Genomic DNA, 23653 nt, shown 5'->3' with positions numbered 1-23653 from the left:
CTTATACCCCATTTCCAAATGAGTTTACTTTGCATTCTGCACAAAAATGGCCTTCTGAGGCTGTTCCTGGCTGCAATACTCATCTAGACTGTTTTTGTGGTACTCTGGAAGACACGTCCTGCTGCTGCCTGTTCTTTGGCAGATTTGATGTTGTACTATGCCTGCTGTTGTAGCTTTCAAATGAAAGAGTTAGCAGTGATGAAAAGCAGATATGAAAGTAAAGGAGCTTTCTCATAGCTGAAAGTGATCTCCAGGACCTTGCAGGCTGTCTTGTTTGCTTTCCTCAGCATGACCATTCATTCCATAGTCAGCTGCAGTGCAGTACAAAACAATAATCCAATCCCAGGTCTCAGGGAATATGTGCTCCCAGGGGCCGTGTAATGGGTTCAGCTCTGAGGCTGAAATGTGATGTGCAAGGCAACTGTGATTAACATAGTTCTCTCTGGGGCCAATACTCCAGTATAGATGAAGGATGTTTCTTGCATAAGTGCTCTTCAAGAGCGTGTTTCTCCTTTTCTAAATACTTGCTTTTATAATTACGTTGCCTTATTTTTTTTCTGCCCTGGCCTTTTGTACTGAATTACAAATATCAGTTTATCCATGAAAGATAAATGATAGGGAACACAGGTGGGAGCGAAAAAGGACTGCATGAATTGCCTTGAATTAGATTAGATTGAGGATGGAGGAAAAAGCAGAGCTTCTGAGAGCTGCGTGGATTTGGCTCTACTTCCCAGAACTGAGAGTAATAGTTCAGTGGGGTGTTAAGCTGTAGCATAGCATGACATTTTTGGGTTGTGCCTCACACTGATGTCTAAAGCAAAATTTCAGTTGACATTAATGATGGAGGGACAGAACCTTTATAGCAGTAAGTGTAGTTGATACTTATTAGTGTAATTGCTGGTGTTAGGGTCCTTCCATTTTACTGCAGGCTTCTTTAGCAAGCTAAAATATCACGCCAGCAAGCCTTCCCAAATATTTATTCTGAATTTTTTCATTGTGTAGTTTTCTCTGTTTGTTACACAGAAAAAGCCATGGTGAAAGGAGCAGAGAATGTAGCAAAAAGAAGGCTGAGGCAGGTTCATGCTTGCAGAAGGAGAAGCCCTTGCAAGATGTGGGCCAGAGAAGGCAATCAGAGCTGCAAAACTAGAAGCAAAGGGAAACAGATGGGGCCAGAAACCATTGTTCCCTTTGGAGTCAGTGACAGCACTTCTCATGGCCTCAGTGGCATCAGAATTCAGTTGGAAGAAACCATGTGGGTGCTTCCCAGTTTCTCTCTGCAACAAGCAGCAGTCAGTTTAGTTATGGTGTTTCCATATGGGCTGGAGTCCCAAAGCTGAGGCCAGCTGGAATCTCAGGTCAGAGACAGTGATGCTGCCAAGGCTGTCTTGGACTAGTCACTGTACTGAGCACAAACACCCACCTGATGTGGGCCAGCCTAGCAAAGGGCATCATCCCTACCTTACTGTGAAGCACCCCTTACTTTGGTGGGTGGGAAGTGTCCTTTGGCAGTGTTCTGAGAGTGTGGAAGCACAGACTGTGCGTTCTCCTCTAGGATACAAGAAGAAAGTTTGAGAACTGTTGTCACAGACTTTTCTCCCCAGCTTGATCCATTGCCATTTGTCAGCAGCTTTCAATCAGTGCAGCAGTGTTCCTGTCTTAGTCAGTGAGAGTCGATATTTATAGCAGGCTTTTATGAGGCACAGTATCAAATGCCTGACTGAGATTCAGAGGCACTACCCTACCGTGTTCACTAATTTTATATCTCTGTCAGAGAAGCTGTAGTCTTTATAATCCTGTTAGGTGAAATCTTGATCCCACTAAAGTCAGTAGTGAAATTCCTTTTGACTTTTGTGAGGTCAGGACTTCCCTCAGGTTTGACCCACAGTTTGGTCATCACAGGTAGTGTTGGAACGAGCCAGGGTGGCACTCACTGAAACCTCACACTAAAGGATGGTACAGCTGAATGTCATCCTGAGCACGTAAGGCCAGGCCCACAGCCAGAGTAATTTGCTAGAACTCCTAATAACTGACCACATTGAAAGCATGCTGGTTAGTCCTGAGCTGCAGGGACTTGCAGTTGTTACTGATGCTATTATTTTACTGCCCGAAGTAGCGAAGTTAGATTAGTGATAAGGTGATTAAGGGTATATCTTTATCAAGTAAGTTGTACAGCAGATGAGCACTGCATTAGTATGTTGAGCATTGTTTTTGCTAACACAGTACATCCACCAGTTATGTTTCCTGACTGCTTTTTACTTCTTCGCACAAGTTCCAATTACTTCGCTTACTTTACGTTCTTAGTTAATTTTAAAGGAGGTTCATCTCTTTACTCTCAGTCTTTTGACATTCATATTATCCGTCTTTTGGTTTTTGTTGTTTTTTTTTCCACTTCCAGTGATCTGTTTTTATCTTGGCGGTGGGCCTTTCAAAAGCCCTTTTACCTCTACTCAGCTGTCATGCTCGCATCAGTGATAAAACAGCCATTGGTTTCAGTGGAAGCAGAGGTCAGCTGGATGTGAGACAACAGCTTTCCTTGCTCTTCAGCTGTGATATTACAGTTCTTTTGCATGCAGATAGTTGTATCTCTCTGACAGTATCTTTTGTCCTCTTAGAGGTCTGAAAAGAGAAGCAAGCCTGTCATCAGCAGGCTGAAGTCTGCTATGTAGAGCTTCACATCTTCCCTGAAAAGTTGTTGAGGATCTGCAGATTCAGAAATACTGAAACACACTGGTGTGTGCACATGCATTCCAGGAAAAAAAAACCCGCATGTTGGAGACATAAGTGCTTTTCCCTGTTAGGATGAACATTTTGAGTCAACGTATGCGGTTACAACATTCTCTAGCAGTAATTTTGCATTAAACGTCTGGTTAACGCTTTTGAAGAGACAGCTTGACAACCTGCCACGCGCTGCTAATAGGAAGGCACTGCTGTTCAATTTAAATACAGATTTGATCCTAAATCTCACTGAGCCACTGGCTTTAATATGTGTTTGCTCCTGTTGACAAATCTGTCGCATGTGCTCCAGTATTTCACCAAGTCATAACGTGCTTCACAGATAATCATCTGCTTTCCCAAAGTAGACTGCTTCCCAAATGTAAGCAGCATGCTCTCTGTCACCTCACCCTGGATTGTGTAATGCTTAGTGTAACAAATTGCCACTGAGCAGAAAGAAAGCAACGCTTAGCTGGAAATGCTGTACTTACATATTCTCAGTTTCCCAATGATTCTCTTTTATTATTTCTATTCTTTTTTCCTAAATCAATATCATGCCATCTTGAGAAAAGTTAAGTAGTCCTGTGTCATACACCACAGCTTGCTGCCTAAATTTGTCATTGTTTTTTCAAGTGCCTCAGATCGTGACTTGCCAGCTGTTTCAGGTCAATGAAAGTGAGGAGTAAAATCCATTAAAAGGAAATAAATGATGAGTTAGAGGCCAAAAAAAAAATAACAGGAGAATAGGCCTTTCCTGATGTTTTCTGGGCAGTTCATGTTAACCTCCACAGATGTTTTGTTTCAATAAAAATGAAACAAATATTAAGTGTTTCAGGTTTTGCTTTCTGCTTTGCTTTTATCAGCACTACTACAAACACTTGCTAAGTCCTGAAAAATTGTTACATAAGAGATTTTCTCTAGGTCTTAAATTCAGTCTTAACAAATGAATTGCCCATCTCAGTACAAGGTTAAAATGGATGATGTGGGCAACTGGAATCATGTTTCATGTAAGTTTGTTATATACAGTTATATACAGCTTTTGCTCGTTAGGAACATGCTGTAGACATTTCACAAAGCTGGGATCCAGAGCAGACTTGGTTTTGAAACATAACTCTTGCAACCTGAGCTTACTGGACCAATCATGAAAGTAATTAGAGTCTGAATTGTACCTGTATAATCTCTTTAATTTTAGTGGTGTGTGCAGAGAAGAATACGGTGAGCTATATTCTCTCTGACTGTGTAGCTTAAGAGGTAAAAGATCTGGATAAAACTCTGTTACCACAATTAGTCTTTGCTGCACTAGTCTTACAATTGCCTATATATGTGATATTGTTCCTTCTGTCTAGGCAGGCAACGTGGTGACAGGAGAAATGGTAGAAGAACTTCTTCTTTCTGGAGCAGACATTATTAAAGTGGGTATCGGACCAGGTAAGTCGAATCCAGTCAAATAAGGGTGGTTTATGGTAACACTGGTGACTTAGTTGTCCAGATGGAACTAGTGTGTAACGCTGTAGCTGTCTGCTTGTCAGAATTCCTAGACCACTTAAGACAGTAAAGTAACACAGTGCTCTTGCTCCATAGTATGTTTAGGAAATAACACGGGCAGAGTGCTAGTGTAATGTACTACAAAATCTTGGATGCTATGTTTCCAGGAAATGTAGATACCTATAGTTAGAAGCACCGAGCTGCCTGAGTTGCTGATATAATCAGTGGCATTTTATGTCCCATTTTCTTCTTTTCCTCCTTTGTGTGTTCATTCATGTGCTCTTTCATTTTGCCATTTCTTTCACAGACCGCAGCTGGGGTCAACGTGTAGGCTGCCATTTAAACTGGCTAGCAGGTACCACTGATAGTATAGCTGTGATCGGCCAGTGCAATGCAGGAGGGTTCTTTATATTGCCAAATGACATGGCCCTTGAATGGGTAAGCTGAGAATAAGAAATGATGCAACAAAGGTTGCAGTTTTTCCATGGGAGGCCATCAAAGAACAGTAAATACTGCAAAATAGTTGAAGAGTAAGCAACAGAGATGTTGCAGTGCAGTGTCACAGGAAAGTTCAGGTATAAAAGACATAGTAGTGTGGTTTGTAGCTTCAAAGTAGAAACAGATAGGACTAAATGTGTAAGCCTCCCTGGATAGCTGCCAGCACAGAGCTTTACAAGTTGATCAGCCAGTGACACAGGTAACAGATGTTCCTCACAGAAGGAAGGACACCTTTTAGGTCTCTCCTAGACAGTGGTTCACTTTGTGGATTATAGCAGTGATTTATTATAAAGCATTGGGCACATAAGTATATGCTTTCTCTGTGGAGGTTATCATAAAATCATTTTTTTCCTACTTTGCAGAAATAATTTTGAGTGTTTGCACCTTGTCAGCAAGATCATTGGAAACTTGCTTTACTGACAGTTTTGAGTGTACCTGGATGTCAGTTGGGTAAAGAGATTAACTGCAGTTGGGTGAAGAGATTTCACTGCATTTGGTTTAGGATCCGTTTTCTTGTTATCATGCAGACCTTTATGGCCTGTATTCTAAATGATAAGGCATGGACTATCAAAAAGCAATCCTCTTTTTGACAATTCCTCTTGAAAAGTAGAGAAGGTATTTCAAAAGATCTATAGCCGTGTTATCATGTTCAAGCTGTAATTGGAATATTTATATAAATGCCTATAGCTTTTAAAAATATATCTATACACCTTTATATATATATATACACACACACACACACACACACATATATATAAAATATATGTATACATAGTCACACGCACCATATATGTACACACCCCCCCCCATATTTTCTGTGATAATTATTTTTTTAAAATTAATGTAGAAAATAGATAAATAGAAATATTTATTGGAAGAAATATTCAGATACTAAAAGCTGATCCTGAGCCTCACTGAAGCTGAGACTCTCTGGTTCCTTTGTCCCTTTTCCCTTCAGGCACCGTGGTCAGATTACTTTCCCACTAGGCATTATATCAGTCAGCAGGAAGCATTATGGATGAGACCTAAACTGGGAATTGGGGACCTGGAGAAGAAGGGGAGGTGTTAGTTACTTTAATTACAGCTGCCATGAAGTAGTCTGATAGCATTTCAAAATTAGATTTTGTTTGTCTTCCCTTTATCCACGAGAATAACATTTACAATAGAGACTTCATGAGCAATAACACAGACAGAAACACATTTTTTTTCCACTGTTAAAAGAAAGCAGTCTTGCAAGTCTTTTCCAACCATGGTGGTTCTGTGATTCTTTTCTGGCAGCCTAACTAACTGCCTGTGTTTTTTCCTCTCATTTTCTTGTCTAGGTTCTGTGTGTACCACTCGGATTAAAACAGGGGTGGGCTATCCACAGCTAAGTGCTGTTATTGAGTGTGCGGACTCAGCACATGGCTTGAAAGGACATATCATCTCTGTAAGTAAATATCATCTGCTTTCAGATTCCCACTGTGCAAACCATTGCGGAATGGGAGAATCAAACAGTCCAGTACCTTGCATGTTAAAGGCTATCTTTTTGTCATTTCCAGTTGACCCCTATACAAGCTGCTAGGTAGTGAAGATTTAAAGGAACCAACTTGCTTTTTAATGTTTAAAAAGACTTGGGCGTCTCATTCCTTTTTGTGACTTTGGAAAGCTGCTCTTTGTTCCCTGAATTGAGTTGTTGAGTTGAGTATGTTGGTACACGAACAGAATAAGAAGCTTGATAATTCTCATACTGAAGCAAAACAGTGCTTCCTACAAGAGATTTCTGAAAAATGAGTGAAATGTAAATATGGCCTTCCTGAGAGAGTAGGACTAAGTGACAGACAGGCAGCAGAGGGGAGTACAAGATAAAATGATATGTCTGTCTATGCCGTGGTAGCTGGATGGATTCAGATAGCATCCTCACAGAGCTCTCTGTGCAGAAACAGCAGCATTTCAGAGATGGGTGTGGATGAGCTTGTTTGCTACTGATGCTCTGGGGAAATGCTGAGCCTGCAGAGGAAAAAGAGCATACGTATGCATTGCCTGCTAATGGCAGCTTTCAGTCTACCAGCAAGATCACTCACCTCTCTTGGAAATCTATAAGCATGGTCTCAGATTGAGCTAGACTGGAGCCTGCAGTACCCAAAGGTCCTGTGTGCTTAGGCATGCCTAGCCAGTCAGTGCGTCCCTGACTGCCAGGCTTGCAGAGACTCTGCAGGCTGTCTGTTAGGCAGCTGATAATCAGGCATCAGGGCTATGCAGCATTCTGTGCTCACAGGTACCCCTACAGTAAACACTCTCCCTCTGTGGCTGTAGGAGTGACTGCATGTTGAGTTTTAGTGCTGCTGCCATGTGAAATCACTGGAAGGCCCAGTTTTGTTTGATTGGGTTGTGACTAGTATCCTTGTGAGGAAATGTCTGTGCTTCTGAGGAAGGAGAGTAGGGGAGAGGAGAACAAACTGTGGCAGAGGGCCTGACTATACTTAGAGCCGTGGCTATAGTGGTGCAAGTAAACAAGTATAGGGTGCAATCAGATCTCTCTTCTCTTTAAAGTTAATGCATGTACATTCATTCCTCTCCCTGACTACCTTATCTGATTTTGCAGGGAAAAAAAGAGAAAAGCAGTCTGTGATTTTATGACTTGGGCAGTATTACAAGAGTTTATGCCTGTGGCAGACAGCTGAATATGTATGCAACAGAGCATGAAAGACTGGCTCATTACTACGAAGGTTGGATAGCTGTATGTTATCCAACATACTTGTTGGATGGTTGTCCGACTAGTCGTGCTCAGAAACCCATCCTGGTTTTGCAATAAGCATTTTCTGCTAACAGCTCTCTCAGTCGCTTTTCCAAGAAAACATGGATTGTGTATCAGATGGCTGTGTGCAGTTCTGTTATTTCTGGCTTTGCAGATGGATCAGTTCCTGACCTGCTTAGATCATGTAGGTTTCAGTGAGCCTACATACCCCCTAGCCATTACCCCATAACAGCGGTGTCCAACACCTCTGCACCTCGAGTCTCTCGTTCAAGCTAATGAGACTAGAGCAAGGGTTGAAGGTATTATGCTTTAATTATGCAGTGTGCAGGTAGACACTGATGTGTTTATTGGAAAGGCTGGCCTGCATGGTCATTGCTGGACCTCTGGGAAGACTATTAAAGAAGAGAGGTACCTTCTGAGAGGAGACCCCAAATGGGAGCAAATCTAAGTACATAACTGGGGCTAGACATGAAAAGTAAACTTGGCATTCCTCAAAATGTCTTGTTACTGCCATTTTGTAGATTAGGGAGGGGGCATACCTTGCCTGAGTCAAAAGAGACCTCTACAGGCAGAGTCTTACCATGGCCATCTACAGCAATTAGGCAAGAGAAAATATGCCCAGCTAGTGTTTGTCACATTGATACCAAAGTGGCAGCAAGGATGTATGGGATTCAAAGCCTACCAGCTGTCTTCATGTGGGTTATACCTGATGGTGCGGTGTGGGTGTGTCCCTTGGGGTGCATTTTCTTCCCTTGTGTCCATCACCTTCATCAAATTGAGTCTCTGTAATGTTACGTGTAAGGGGAAGTCCTACTCACAGAATAAGACAGCAACAATGCTTAGCATGGTTATGGACTCTCTGAGGAACACAACACACTTCAAACGCATTCTCTAGCAAGTCTGCTAGGATGGCAGCACAAACTGGGATTTCAAACATTTTGTATTACTGAAGTGATCATGTATGATTTTTGGAGCTGATATGTTGATAAAGAAGGTGATGATTTTTAGGCAGTCATATCACTTTACAGTCACACATGCACAGAAAGGGGGTGTGAAACGGTACCAGTTACATTCCTCATGCTGAGTTATCTTTAAGACTCAAAGCTCACCTCAGAAATGAATCTTTCATGGCTCACTGAAAGAGGAAACTGCCTAAGATATGGGTGTTGTTTCTATCCTGAACTATTTGTCTGGGAGCCAATAGTCTCACTTCTCATTGGCTTTGATAAAGCACAGCAGTGTGTTACACTAGAGAGACCATTTAGCAGAAAAGCTCCTTCAGAAACACCCTACTCAACATAAAGTTTCTTTCTCTTGTAGGTCAGTGAGCTGCTCTGCTGGATAGAGAGGCAATCATGTTTTTTAGTAACACGTGCAGCAAATGTGGGCAATGCAAAATGGCCTTATATGTGTTCTCTCTCATCTCACCATTTGGTTGATATCCCTTTTTTCTCTTTACCCTGTATGGGTAATAGATGATAGATATTCAAGGAAAAGGATGACTTAGGGGTTCTTGGTCTAGCTACTGCCATCCCTTTTCTTCCTCCACACAGAACGCTTTCCATACAGAAATATGCCCAGTATGTGTAGCTCAGAAAAAAGCACCATATGTATTGTTTCTACTGCTGTATATGCCACACATTTTATATATCTTCTGCATAATAAATAGCTGCCTGCTGATACTGTAGGAATAACTAATTATTCTGTTGATTGTAAATGTTGCTTGAAACATACAAGTCATAGTTATACTTCTGTTGTAAGCTGGATATAATATTCAATCAGTTCTTGCTGTTTTTTCATCTTGTGTTTCTCCCCAGGCTAAGTTTTGTTGTTGTAAATGGTCTGTCTATTTTGAGAACAAGACTGTGAAAAACAAAATAATTTTAGCCATGATAAAATAATTCCATTGACTGGAAAGCTGTCTTCTCCTTTGCTTCAGCTTAGCACCTAGTTGTTTCAGAGGCTACCCTTTCCTTTTACTGGAAACCCTTTCCAGTAAGCCTGCTTTAGATTAATGCCAGTTCTCAATTTGCAGGGGGATTTGTACAGTTAAATTTCCCCAGGGCTGTGAGATAGAGGCTGTCTGCACCAAGCTGCATGACTGTAGCCCAGCAGTTCTACATACAGGTCATTCTAAGCCAAGATCCGGGCCTTTGCTGGAACTAGCTGAACTGCAAGGGGAAGATTCCCAGGCTGATTGCAGCAGAAGCACCATCTCATTTTCTAAACAGAGCACTTGATTTTAAACATGTAATGAAATATTTTAATGCATATAGCTTTATTATGGCATCTTCCAGCATAACTGCTTAGTATATCTTCTTTTTGTTTTCCTTTCTTTGAAACAATGTCATTTAATTTACCTGCTTATGTGAAGTGGAGACATTACAGACAAAGAAATGCTGTGAATCATCATCGTTTGTTCCTTTTATCTTAAATGGTAACATGTGAGCTTTTGGGATAGTTAGTCTGCTCAGTGTTTTGTTCCTTGATGATTTTTTTGAAGCAAATGAATAATGTCGACACAGTAAGACCCTCTATCCTTGTGAAAGCATAAAGCCTCCATCACTGCCACTACTGGGTTAATTATGGAAGTCAGACATGAAGCCACACAACAAGAACAGACAGAAACCCATCGACCAGAGAGCATTTATAGCCAGCCGGTCTCAGTTAGAGTCGGGCAAATTCCTGACACTGTTCTTTGAAGATTATTAGACCCTTCTTTCTACCTCTGCTGTTCCTCCCCTGACACATGCGTGCATACACTCTCACCCTCCTCCAGGCTCTGACAGAGAGAGAAAGAATTGCACAAGCACAGCCCTTAACACAGGAGAAAGAGAGATTCAGCTGTCAACCCAGCACTCATTTCTGGAGCTGACAGCAAGAGTGTCTAGCTTAACAAAAAGCATAATGTGCTAGAGGTTATCAGCAAATGGATTAAAAGCCTTTAAACTTCTGCCAGGCACTGTTTCCAGTGGGATGCCTTTTGAAAAGCCACTCATTTTTTGAATCCACCTGCTCAGTTTGTGTCTGTATCCCGTTCTGCGCACAGAGGGGTTCTAACACTCAGCCCCACTGCCAGCTACCTGTGAATGCTGGCTCTAAAATGGCTGCTGGTAGGGGCTTCTAGCTGTGCTCAGCCACAGGTCATACACAGGCACATATTTCTAGCGACAGGGAGGTGAAACAAAATGAAGTAACCGTACAGACTGGGGGCTAAACTCAAAAGCAGGAAGCCTGTCAGCAGTCTGCAAAGGACCCCGATCTTCAAAGAAATTGGGAGCTCTCTTGTTACGATGGCTTTGTAGGCTTGAAGGATCTTTCATCTGATGTTCTGACCTTTATGAAACCTAAAAAGCCGTAACACGTGAGCTCTGCTATGTGCCTTCCTTTTTAACAGCCCTATCACACATAAATGACTTTCCTCCCTCAACCAAAATGCCCTCATCAGTCACTTTGCTCTGAAACTGAAACACAGATTTCTAAAATGCTAACGAACTGAAAGTGCTGCTGTTTCTTTACCTAACCCGAAGCAAGCACTGAGGAGTAGGATGAGAGATTAATTTTCACTTACCAAAGATCAGATTACCCAATTTGCTTACAGATTATCAGATCAAAACCCAACATATCTGATGGTATGTTTCCTTACTCCTCCTACTGTGACCTTTTAATTAATTGTAAACTGCTGAGAAAGTTATTTTAAATGTCTTTGCTGGTTTATAGTAGGGATTTGTGGTACCTCTGCATCATACAGCCTTTAATTAAAATGGCAGGGAATGATTCAGATCATAAGAAGAGTTTTTTGTTTTCCAGTTTCTGAGATTTAGGAAATGTCAGTCGGGAATTTACATCACTGCTGTTAGCAGTGGTATTATTGTTACACCTTACTGGTAGAATAAATGAGATTAATGTATAAAAGCAATAGAGAGGATAATGTGGATTCCCTAGAAACTCAGCCAAGTTGATATACCACTGGTATGCCAGTGATGCAGTCAGCTCCTGCTGGGCTTTTCCTGCAGAGAGGCCATTTGGCTGCAAATCACAGGGTGCTGATGTTTACCGGGTCCCTTCTTTTCTTTATGCAGGATGGAGGATGCAGCTGCCCAGGAGATGTCGCCAAAGCGTTTGGTAAGGACAATATGCAGGGCCACATGTTGCACCCTGCATACCTCCAGCATGGCCAGCAGTGGTGCAGGACTCAATTTGACCCCATGTGTGTAATCAGTAGTAGGTTACATTTGTCCCTATGGGTGACTGCAGTGAAATTAATACACTAGACATGAATTTGCTCTTTGGACTGGACAGCCAAAATTCTACTGAGAAAAAGTATACAGTGGTCGAAGTCCTATTTAGAAACTATCTGCCAGATATGCATAGGATACAGCCACTGGGACTGTAATACAAAGAAAGCTGATAAGGGTTTCTTCTGAGTAGGGTTCAAAGATGACTGTAGCACTGGCTGACCTGAGCTCTGGATGGATGAAGAGATGGTGAAATGTGTGTTGGAGAGAAGAACAAAGAAAAAAGCAGGGCAGATTCCCAGAGACGTTCTTGGGATCTCCACTTGAAGAGATGAGATTTTATTTATAACGTATCCCCTAAAGCTGAGCAGATGTCTAAAATACCTAAGTTAATAATTAACAGGTTTTGCTCTCATGCCAAAAGCTCCAGTAAATCGTACTAGCTTTTGCTGACAGAATAGAGAATTTAGCCTGTGAGTGTTTTCTGTTGGGGAACTTACATCACTGTGGAGGGTCGAGGTTAGGATTGTCTCTTAGCCATAACATTTTTGCAGCTGTGTGTGTGAACAAAGGACTAAAAGGATCCTGGGCTTACAGGACACTTAAAGACAGTTCTCACAATATCAGACCCTTGGGAGATGTCACAGTAGGGTAATGCCCAGAATATAGTAGGACAGCATAGTCTCATTGTGATTTCAGGGTGATACAAAACTAGAGACAGCATGTTGTGATACAACACATCTGCTCAGCAGGAAGCTTTGCAAGTATGGAAAGCACAGTCAGGCCTAAACTGAGATTACAGACCTTCCAAGAAAAAAAAACTGAACCTCCTGGAAATTTTGAAACTGAAATCAATCTTCTAAGTTTGCCAACAGCTCCTGGTTTTAGACAGTTGATATGACAAGACATAATTAGAGAATTTTAAGCAGGAGTGAGTGGTACCACCAAGGAATCTGCTCTGTCACAGGATTTCACAGGACCTTTGTGTTACCCGATGGGTGATGTGATGTGAAGATAGATACTTTCAGCTGAGTGATTCTGACATAGCTGAACAGCAGCATCCACTCTCTCTGACAAGATTTTGTTAAAAATGAACCACCCAACTTCTCCTCAGCTCAGATTAGCTACCTGTGACATCATGCAGTCTGCAGTGAAAGCTTTGTTCTCTCTGACTTTGTCTGGCTCCTCAGCTGTCCCCAGATCTTGCTCACATTGTCTTTGGGGCATTGTGAACCTGCAGTACAATCTCACTGCATTCCGTGCAGGTTGCACAGAAACCTGGCCCTGATTAGGTCTTTCTTCACAAGAGTATTCCCAGGGAGCAACTTCAAATATTTTCCCAGACTTGCTAGCAAATCTGAAGGGTCCCTTTAACCTCTTTGGGCTATACTGAAGAGAAGCTAGCTTGAAACCTATGAGGGGGCAGATTCTGGACTTGCTGTTTGTTGTGAGGTGCTGGGATTCAGAGTGGGATGTCTGAAAGATACCGCAGATTGTTCCTGGAGAGGAGGAGCATTAGAAACTTAAGATGACACAGACAGAAGTTGTACTCTGATGGTAGGCCAGGTCAATCAGTCTGCCCTGTTTCAAAGGGATTAGAACTGATAGAGATAATCCTGGGGCAAAAGATTTACCATGTCTGGTTACGTATAATTGAGGCAGCCAGTCTATGGACATCTGACTAGCTGGAGCTAGGTGTTCTTTTTTTAAAGGTAGGTGCCAAAATAAGGGTCTGGAGATGGAGGCCCGGATGAAGTATAGACAAGAGACCCAAAGAGAACTTTTTGTTAACTATGTTGTCAATTTTACTGTCTCTTTTTGCTGGGTTATTGTAAAGTCTTTGTGAAAGGGATGTAGGGCAGTGACAGTGCAGCCATTTGGATCATTTGAAGTATGAGAAAGTCCCAGATGTGATGAGTAGCACTGAAAATTAGAAGAGGCGAGTTCCTGGCAGGAGGAAGTTTTGAGTGGATTGATTGCAACTGAGGAATTGGGGAAAACAAACGAAAAACAACGGCATGAAAATGCTGAGAAGCTTTACAAGTAAAAGGTTACACCACTACTGGTGACAGGAATCAAGAGTAGGCTGGGCATTTGGACAGAAGAAAAGCAAGGTAGAAGCCTAGTACAAAAGGGAAGGAGCAGAGAAACACTAAAAGGGACAAAAATGCAGGGGACAGATGCCTTAGGGAAAGACTGCTGGAATTCTGGAATTGCTGAATGGAAACTGCTTATGGATTTGGGAAACTGAAGATGACACTGCCATCTGAGTATTGGAAATGATAATGGAAAATGGTCCATCAGGGAGAAGAGATTTTGAAAGCATGAAAGAACCTTGTCTCTAATATGGTTCACATAACTGCACCCTTGGAAGGGCTGATAACATGAATACATTTCTCAGAATGCCCCAGGGAGGCACTACTGTCCCTGTTTTTATAGATGAAAAGTCAAAGCACAGAGATACTAAGTTCTGTCGCCTGAGGTCACATATTTTTTTGTGAAACAACCAGGAACAGAATGTGCCTTTTGAATCCTCTGCCAGCATCTTAAATGCAATATTTCTGTTCCTTACAGCAGTGGTGAGAAAGGATATGTGAGCAGAGAGTGAAAAGGAAGGAAAAATCAGATGGCAGAGTCAACTGGGAACCTACATTGGTTCCAAAATATACCTGACAGATCGTGCTGGCTTTTCTTCTTCTTTTCAAAAGCTGTGTCTGTATACCTGCTGTTGCGAAGGCTTGCTGCCTCATCTGGAGCACAGGTGAATGTTGCTTTCAGGGCCAGCTGTGGTGCATCTGCGTGGAGGGCTGGCCATGCTACAAATTTAGGCTGACTCCACCTGAATTTGTGGAGAGTTTATCTGGTTATCAGTAATTATTGTATTATTAGGCATACAAAAGCCATCTGAGGGACTCCATCCAGTTCCAGCAGAACTGTGTGAGAGCTGAAAGAGTAGGTTGGCTTCAGCATATCTTCTGTGGCTGTGTGAAAGAGAAGGTGTTGCCGGATGTGAATGACCAAATCAGCCCTGTAGGGCTCAAGGGGGGGATGTCCTCTCCAGCATCAGTGTGTTGAAGTGGCACTGTGCAGGAGCAGGCCAAGTCTAGCAAACTCTGGACGAACTACTCAGTTGCTTGTATGTAGTGTACCCCATCACATCCTCCTATTTGGAGGATTGTTGTCAGGTGTTGCCATTCCTTCAGTACATAAAATAATGTCATACTGTGTGTACTTGAAAATGAAAGACTGCCAGGTATGTACTGAAAGCGTTACCCATGCTAACAGAAACAACACCACATATAGGTAAGGAAACTACATCTAAGTAAGGAAAAACAATGCTAAAAACTGGTACCTTCTGGTGACATGTTAAATGGGACTGAAGTGGAACAGACTTGAAACTTTGAGACACTATTGCAACGCTGAAGCAGGGTAGAAAGTTCTAGAGAGCATTGGAAAAATACATTACATATGAGCTTGTCATTCCTGGAGCTACAGGGCAGTAAGCATGTTTCATTCTAATGTTTAGAAAAGCTGCAGTGTGCAAGGCAGAACTCTTCACTGTATCTGTAGTAACATGGCTCCTCTCTTCTGGAAGGGCTAGATGAATTATGTTGTAGTTTGAAAGAGCTAATCAAATTGGAGGAGCTTCAATCTTGTAGTTGAAACATATTTGCTTTCCTACCAAAATGTGCAGTCAAAAGAAAAATAATAGGTTGATACTTAAGTATGCAGGAAGCAGAATTCTGTGATCCTAAAGCATAGATTTTGTCTTTTGGGCACTAATTGGAAGCTGTAGGACCCACAATCAGAGACAGAACTAGAAACTGTTAAATTGCTAGGCCACTATCCATCATGTACGAGGAGCTGTGATGGTCCAGTGAAGTTTCTAGTGACCAGAAAAGGAGAAATATGACCCCCATTTTTAAAAAAGGAAAAAAAATCTGTGGAACTGCTTGCTGGTCAGTCTCACCTCTGTTCTCAGAAGATTACGGGGCATACCTGCCTGGAAACTATGCTGAGGGCACAGGGAGAGCAAATGTGAGTGGTGACAGCCAGGATGGCTTCACTAAGGGCAAATCACACCTGACAAATTTGGTGGCCTTCTGTGATGGAGTTGTAGCGCTGGTGGATAGGAAAGAGCAGCTGACCTCATCTGTTTGGACGTGTGCAAAGTATTTGACGCTGTCCTGAATAACATCCTTGGCTCTAAATCAAAGAAACATGGGTGGGACAGATGGACCACTCAGTGGATAAGGAATTGGCTGGATGGTCACACTCAAAGAGTTGCCGTCAGTGGCTCAGCGTCCAAGCGGGGACCTGTGACGAGTGGCATTCCTCAGGTGTCAGTACTGGGACCAGTGCTGTTTAACAAGTTTGTCAGTAACGTGGAGAGTGGGACTGAGTGCACCCTCAGCAAGTTTGCTGATGACAGCAGGCTGAGTGGTGCTGTTGACACACAGGACCTTGACAGGTTAGGGAATTGGGCCCATGCAAACGTCATGAAATTCAAAAAGGCCAAGTGCAAGCTCCTCCACCTGGGTTGGGGTAATCCTACCAACCCAGGCTGAGTGGCAAATGGATTCAGATTGGCCCTGTGGAGAAGGACTTGGAAGTGTTGGTTGATGAGAAACTCAACATGAGCCAGCAGTGTGTGCTTCCACCCAGAAAGCCAAACCCTATCCTGTGCTGTATCAAAAGGAGCCTGGCTAGCAGGGTGAGGGTGTTGATTGTCCCCCTCTGTCCTGCTCTTGTGAGGCCCCACCTACAGTATTGCATTCAGCTCTGGGGCCCCAGTATAAAAGGACATGGAGGTGTTGAAGCACGTCCAGAGTAAGGCCACAAGGATGGTTAGAGAACTGGAACACCTCTCCTGTGAAGATAAAGGCTGAAGGAGTTGGGGTTGTCCAGCTTGGAGAAGACTCTGAGGAGACCTCATTGGGCCCTTCCCTTACCAAAAGGGGCTACAAGAGAGCTGAGCAGGGACTCTTTGTCAGGGAGTAGAGTGACAGGACAAGAGGTGGTGGTTTTAAGTTAAAAGAGGGTAGATTTTTATTAGATATTTGGAAGAAATTCTTCACTATGAGGGTGAAACACTGAAACAGGCTGCCCAGAGAAGCTATGGATGATCTATGGAGACATTCAGGGCCAGGTTGGACGGAGCCCTGGGCAACCTGTTCTGGTGGAAGATGTCCCTTCATATGGCAGCAGTGCAGAACTAGATGGTCTTTAAGGTCCCTTACAAACCAAATCGTTCTATGATTCTATGAAATAGGGATCAGAGGGTGCTATTGGCAGAGTCTCGTGCTCTTTGGCAGGCCTTTGATTTGTTTAAAATCCTTTTTGAAAGGACCTTTACTCTAAATCCTTTCCCCCTTCATCATGTTGTTATCTTCCATTCTTGAAGGAGACATCAAACTAGATTTCCCAGAGTACCTTTTTTTGCAAAGGTGGAACAGGAGTGTGTCAGGTAGCAGCAGGAGCTCCCTGCCCGTAATTGAGAATTATCTTAAAGGATAAGCATTCCCATTGTTTTTGGCGAGTTAATAGTAGGATCAGGTGTGAGTCAAACTGAGGCTTTAAAACTTGGCCATCTGCAACAAGAGAACTCAGGAAGCTGGCACGATAGGATGCCGAAATGTGTGCCTGCCTATAAACTTTGCTTGTGATATGCTTAGCACTTTGGCACAAGCCTCATTTTTAATATCTCTTTACTAGGGACATATTGTTCCTTTCAAACAACCAGGCAAAAGGAGATGAGGTCAGCAGAGCAGCTGGTTGCTGTGCTCACAGCCATTGTTGATAGGTCTGCTCTTTAGTGAAAGGGAGGTGGGAGGGAACTGGCTTATATAAACCAAAGCACACTCCGCAGTTCTCATTTATTCTAAGATCAAAATACTCCCAAATTCAGGTTTATGTACTGAGCTTTTAAACAGATGGCAGAAGCTGAGTAGATTTGATAATCATCTCGCTTACTTTTTAGATTTGGATTGTGGCATATCAGACCAAATCCTAAGTTCCAGACTTACCTAGCCTAGGATCTCCCTAGTGTCTCTGGACATGTTTGACTGGGTGGGGCTAATTCAGGCTCAACTGCTTTCTAGGAAGTGAGGATTATATCCCTGTTCTTCTTTTGCAAATTCTAGGAAGAAGCTGAGCAGAGAGGAGGTCTGTTCTGCAACATGCATATGGATGAAGCAGAGAGTTTCAGGGATAGGTCACCACAGCCTCATAAAAGAGTTAAAGCCAAACTTCTCCAAACAAGACAAAATGTCATAGGAGTAGCTGCTGGTGGAATAGTTCCAGTACAGCTGGAAATATTGGAAATTGCAATCACAGTCTTGGAAAACTAACAGTAATTCTGAAAATGCTCATTTTACTCTCAGGGGATTGATTTCATGATTTGCAAAGCCTGGGAAGATGCACAGACTGAGCAGGTGTGACTGGGTATTCAGTGTTGTCACTCAGCACTTGAATAATTGTATTATTTAGGAGTTGTAGCTACCAGCAAGCCTATTTTGTGCTGCATGCCAGGTGTTACACAACCTAACAGGAAACAAATGCAGACCCATCCTGATCCCCAGATCACCTTGTGCTGCACTGGACAAGTATAGCTGATGGCTTGAAAAAGTCCATCATTTCATTACAAAATGTGAGTGTTTCATGTCAGTGTTGGGAGCAGGACATTCATGGGCGTGCCTTCCTCGACGATACATTCCTATTCACAGCCTTTATGCTTCAAAGGCTTTCAAGCAGGAGCTGTCCTCTTCTTTGTATAGCACAGAGAGGAACAGGTTCCACCCTGTTATTAGGGCTTCTGAGTACTGCAGTCACAATAGTAGCTGCTAAGGAGATGTGCTCAGATACTTCTGTGAGCTAAGGGATTAAAACGATTTGAAGATAAAGAGTGTGGGGTGGAGTGCAATAATCTTACACCTTTGGCCCCATAAAGGAAATGATTCTTTCCATTTAAAATATCAGAGAAGTAGAATTCAGTGTTTCAACTCTTCAGTAAAGCATTTCTTCTAGTTTACTGCATGTATTACAAAGAAGACCGTCTGTACCCATCTGTGTAAGACTGTCAGTTGTTTTTGGATACTACTGTGTTCTTGCTTTGTCTTTCACCCTCTCTCCATTCCCTTCTTACTTACATATCACTCTGCTGATCACAGGAGCCGGTGCTGATTTTGTCATGCTGGGAGGAATGTTTGCAGGCCACGATCAGTGTGCTGGAGAGATTATAGAAAAGAATGGCAAGAAGGTGAAACTCTTCTATGGGATGAGCTCTGATACAGCCATGAAGAAGCATGCAGGAGGTGTTGCTGAATACAGGTAAGAATTTCTCTAGCAATTGCAAATACATAACTTTTGAAAGTGAATTCTGCAAAAGCCATGTGTTGCAAACAGGTCTGTGTTTCTGTTCCTGTTCAGGAATCCATTAGCAACGCAGCATCTGATCTCTGGGAGGGATGACATCAAAGAGGAGACAGGGAGAAGGAGCTGGGGGTGGCTAGCTGAGAGCAACCCTTTTCACTCAGTTGCAGCCAGTTCAGTGTACTTTCAAACTGGGAAGCCATTCATCACTGTTCTGACCTTTGGGTCTCTCAAGATGTGTGTGAATTACATGTGGGCACATTGCACACCAAGCTGTGGTTTCTGGCTCTCTCCTTAACCAGATTGTGTGTCCTGTTGGTGTATGGATTCCCAGCTGGCCCATATGCTTCTTTCTGCTTGCAGAAAGTGGGTGCCTGGTGAATCAGTGAAGCTCAGCTGGGATTAGCCCCAGTTTGGTGCTGTGTAACAGCTATAACAGTACCAAGAGCCCAAGCCCATCCAAGCCCTCCCAGTCACAGGCTGTAGCCACTGTGCTCACACCTGGCTTTGTTGGCAGTCTTTTTACACAGCAGTACATATTTCTCCCTCCTTCTAGGCTAAGAGAGCACCAGAGTAGCCCATTATCCGTTTCCAAAAATCATACAGCTTGTGGGAGCTTGGATTGTCAGATAAAATGCTCAGAGAAAATGCTTGGGGAAGGGAAGGCAGACAGGCTTTGCAAAGGCATCTTGTCCATTGCTACTTTACTCCTGAGGCTGCTGAGAATTTTTACTTTCTGAAAAAGCAGGTGACTCCAGAAAACTTCCTCATATGTTTTCCCTTAATGGCATGTATTGCCACTGCCCTGAGACAACATCGTTGTTGCATACTGTGTTAGAGAGTCTTGCATACTGTCTTACATGATGTGCTGACTGATTGAAGGTGTCACTTTGAAATCTCCTCCACTGGTGTAGATTTAGACTCTGGTCCTATCTGATAGAATGCTGTTAATTAGGATCTCAAAGCCAGTGACTTTTCCTACTGTTCCTGTTTAAGATGGATGAGTCTTATTGGCCCTGTCTGCTACACAACTCTCCTGGCATGCTTTTTTCCCTGATGTGTTCATCTGCTACCAGGGCAAGAGTTGCAACCCCGTAAAGGTGACAGTGCGGAATGAAAAGCAGATTGATATTTACAAAACAAAATGGAATTCATGCTTTGACACGAATGTGGGGTTGGAGCTTGATGATCCTTGAGGTCCCTTCCAACCCAAGCCATTCTATGATTCTCTGATTCTATTTGCTGCTAGATCCATGACAAAGGAGGCACGTATCAGACATAGCACCAGCTAGAGAGCATGTGATCCCACCTTCCATCTCCCACCCCAACATTAGCTCGTGTAATTTGTCTTACACTTGTCAAGAGTTGAAATGCACCATAAAAATGCGCAGCAGTACATCCAGAACTTTACAAAATGGTAGGATACAGCCTATTCAAGCCTTTACACCACTCTCCTTTGGCCTAAAATATGAGCTTTGAAGCTGCAATAGTAATAGAGACTAAGGAGGATTACTGGTAGACATTGTGCAGGAGAGACCCAGTGACTAATGAAGTCATCAGCTTTTCTGGTCTGGCAGAAAATGCAGGCTCATTAAAATAGAATTCTACGTGAAGATGGGGAAAGAGAGAGCTTATGGGTGCTGCACTTATCTGGCAGTCTGTGCCTACTAAACAGAGCGTGGCTCAGAACTACATTCAGAGGAAGACTTCTGAACTTCTGAGGAGAAAAATATCAGTGGGACACGGGGAGAAGAGATGATAGAAAAGAGTTTTTTCAAGGGCAAAGAAGATTGGGATTTCTTTTGCAAGAAGATGTTTGACAAGGAGAAATATAAAATAAGCACTGTGGTTTGAGGAGAGGATGTACATCCTGGCAGATTCTCATGCCAAGATTTTTCTCCATCTGATTGGACAATAAGGAAACAGGGATACCTTTACCTTTTGCCTGAGGAGCACTTACATTTCTTGAGTGGAGTGTACCTTTTCTTCTTGACTTGAGCCCACATACCTCTTTTCTGTGGCTCAGATCAGAACTAGAGAGCAATGTGCAAAGGATTTTCTTTATTTCATATTGACTGTACCTGTACCAGCTTAAAAGCACCACTGCCTGCGAGATACTGCTTATTCTGACAACAGCAGTGGGTTGCCTTTAGGAGCAAAGCATGTGACTGATTGTCCACCTGGTTAACCTGCAAGGCTCTTTTGGCACAGCAGGTTCAGTGTGCTTTTGCTTTCAAGCACAGCTGGCTATTTGTAGAAGGAGGAGCTCATCTGCACCTGAGACAAGCTGGAAGGATGCATTAGTGAGATGTTCTGCATATCTCCGAGCTTTGATTCACAATAGTTTCATACCCAAGTCCACAGAAGCAATCTACGTTTGTTGAACTTTTTTACCTGCAGGTAATCTGGTTGGCATCAGAGTTTCTGAAGAAATGCTTATAGTGCATTATATATATAATTATATATATTATATATAATATATATATAATATAATATATATATATATAAAATATATAATATATATTATATTATATTATATATTTATAATATATATTATATATATATTATATATATATATATATATATATATATATATATATATATATATATATATAGGCACTATATATAGTGCCTATAGTGGCACTAGTAATTATCGTGTAAAAGTTGCAGCTGCCAGTTACAAAGAGGTGCTGGTAACCTTTTATCTGAGCTGTGATAACTCATTGGCCTTTCCTGCTCTATGCTTATGTCTAGCATGTGAGAAAGTCCTGATGCTCTTCAGGTATATGGTTAATGGCCACTCTCTGAGAGAATGGGGAGAAGATCAAGCATGCTGCATAGGACTCAGTGCAACAACATAGGCATTTAGCATCTGGTCACCACTGTGCTGCTGGAAGTCATAGAAGTTTGGGAAACCTTGCTGTAGCAGTGGGACAAAGAAGTAAGGCAGCTGTTAAATTCTGCTTTAGCTAGTTGTGTGTGCATGTAACCTGAAAATGAGCATGCCAGCAGGAGAATTAACTAACAGTGGTTCCCCTTAGAAATGAGACAAAGTGCAAGCATTATGTCTTGTAAGATTAAAGGGTGTACAGAAAGGTGCTATATTTGGCTTGGTCTAGACCCTTTCAATTCCTTGTGGACGGTACTACAAGCTCTGCTTGATCCATAGCCATATTGTATTTTGCATCCTAATATTAGAAGTCCCCTGGGGATCTAGTTCTGAAACCTCAGCAACAAGGGGAGCAGAAGTATAATCTGAAATTTTTAGTCCTTTTTGAGAAACTGCTTTTTTTGTGCCACCAATCGGTAATGTAGCAGGAGTTTCCCAGTCTACTGCTAGCTACCATAGTTCCAAGCATGAAGCCTCAGCTGTTAACTGTAAGGAGATGTTCTCATCTTGTTGATGCTGCAGCCACAAAGTGAAGCTGGCTATCCATACCAGCCTTGGTCTTGGTCTTGCTTGGCCCAACCCAGCATGATGAATGTCACCGTAGATTAAAAATATCAACTATTTTTATAGTTATCCAGTACAGCAAATGCACTGGGCATGGATGGGATGATCAGAAATACAGCAAGGGTTTTCTTTCAATTACTTTTGTAGAAAAACTTACTGAAAGTTGAATTGCTTACTAGTTTAGGTCATGGCAAACTTGAAGCAAAAGGGTTCTAACTCAGCATTTTAAATGCTGGATACCTCAAACCTATCAAGTCAGTGGGACTTCTTTATGCAGGTTTTAAAAGCCCAGCTGTAAATCCCTATCAGTGACCCAAATAAGTTGTTTTGTCTTCAGAAGAACCTAAGCACTCAATGTTTTATTCAAGCAGTGCAGAACTCGTCGTGCACAGCCCCCTGCAGAATCAGACTGCTTGTCACTGAACTTCAGCTTCTGAATATTACACATTCTGGCTGGAGAACCTGAACCTCCAGTAAACAGAAATTAAAATTGATGGGTAAGGTGAGGTAGCTGTAGTGAGAATAAAGTCATGTGTGTAATTGTTTTGTAATGACTGTGTCAGGTTTAGCACATTCAATTTGCGTGAAATCTTTGGATCTTATTTCATTACCTGTCAGCCATTTAGTTATTGGTTTATTTTTACATTTTTACTGCCTTTCACAAGGCATGGATCAGAGCTGGGAATTTCTGAAAGGCACACCTATTAAGATTCTTTTTTTAGGGAGAGAGAAAATAAGGCAAGTAAGGATGGAGACCATGGTATTGTTCAGTGAGAGCCAATTTGCTTTTGTTAACCCTTCTAAGATCTTGTGTGAACACTGCAGCCCTGCTGTGGTCACTCAGCAATTCACAGCTGCTACTGAGCTAGCTTTGGCAGTTAAACTAACTAGGGGTGGAATTTGGGCCACAGAGACAGAATAGCATCAGCATCTGGCTGCTACTTTCTTTTTGGCTGCTACCATCTGTATCTCAAATGACAGCCTGAAAGACCTGCCCCCCAGTTGCTGCCATCTCTTAAATGCTCCACTTGTGAGGCTGCCTTGTGCCAGGGCAGTCTGACCCCTTTGCTGTGGTCCATGTTTTGCCAGACTGACAGGACACCATCACTCCATCACACCCTTCCTGCCAGGATCCCCATCTGTGGTGCTCATCCATCC

General features: G+C 42.5%; 1 protein-coding gene across 1 annotated transcript in view; it reads left to right on the top strand.

Annotated features, from left to right (window-relative positions):
• The window catches only part of GMPR (guanosine monophosphate reductase), a gene marked incomplete at both ends in the record, with an annotated part of 36736 nt that overhangs the window by 9046 nt on the left and 4037 nt on the right, over positions 1-23653 (top strand). The window contains 4 exons of the mRNA XM_079533812.1: positions 4059-4140; positions 6018-6124; positions 11515-11557; positions 18840-18999. Coding sequence (XP_079389938.1) covers positions 4059-4140; positions 6018-6124; positions 11515-11557; positions 18840-18999 — 392 coding nt within the window. The remainder of the gene's footprint in view (positions 1-4058; positions 4141-6017; positions 6125-11514; positions 11558-18839; positions 19000-23653) is intronic.

Source organism: Tetrao urogallus (genome assembly GCF_951394365.1).
Source record: "Tetrao urogallus genome assembly, chromosome: 3".
In the NCBI taxonomy this organism is placed as follows: Eukaryota; Metazoa; Chordata; class Aves; order Galliformes; family Phasianidae; genus Tetrao; species Tetrao urogallus.
This window is presented reverse-complemented; position numbering and strand designations above follow the sequence as displayed.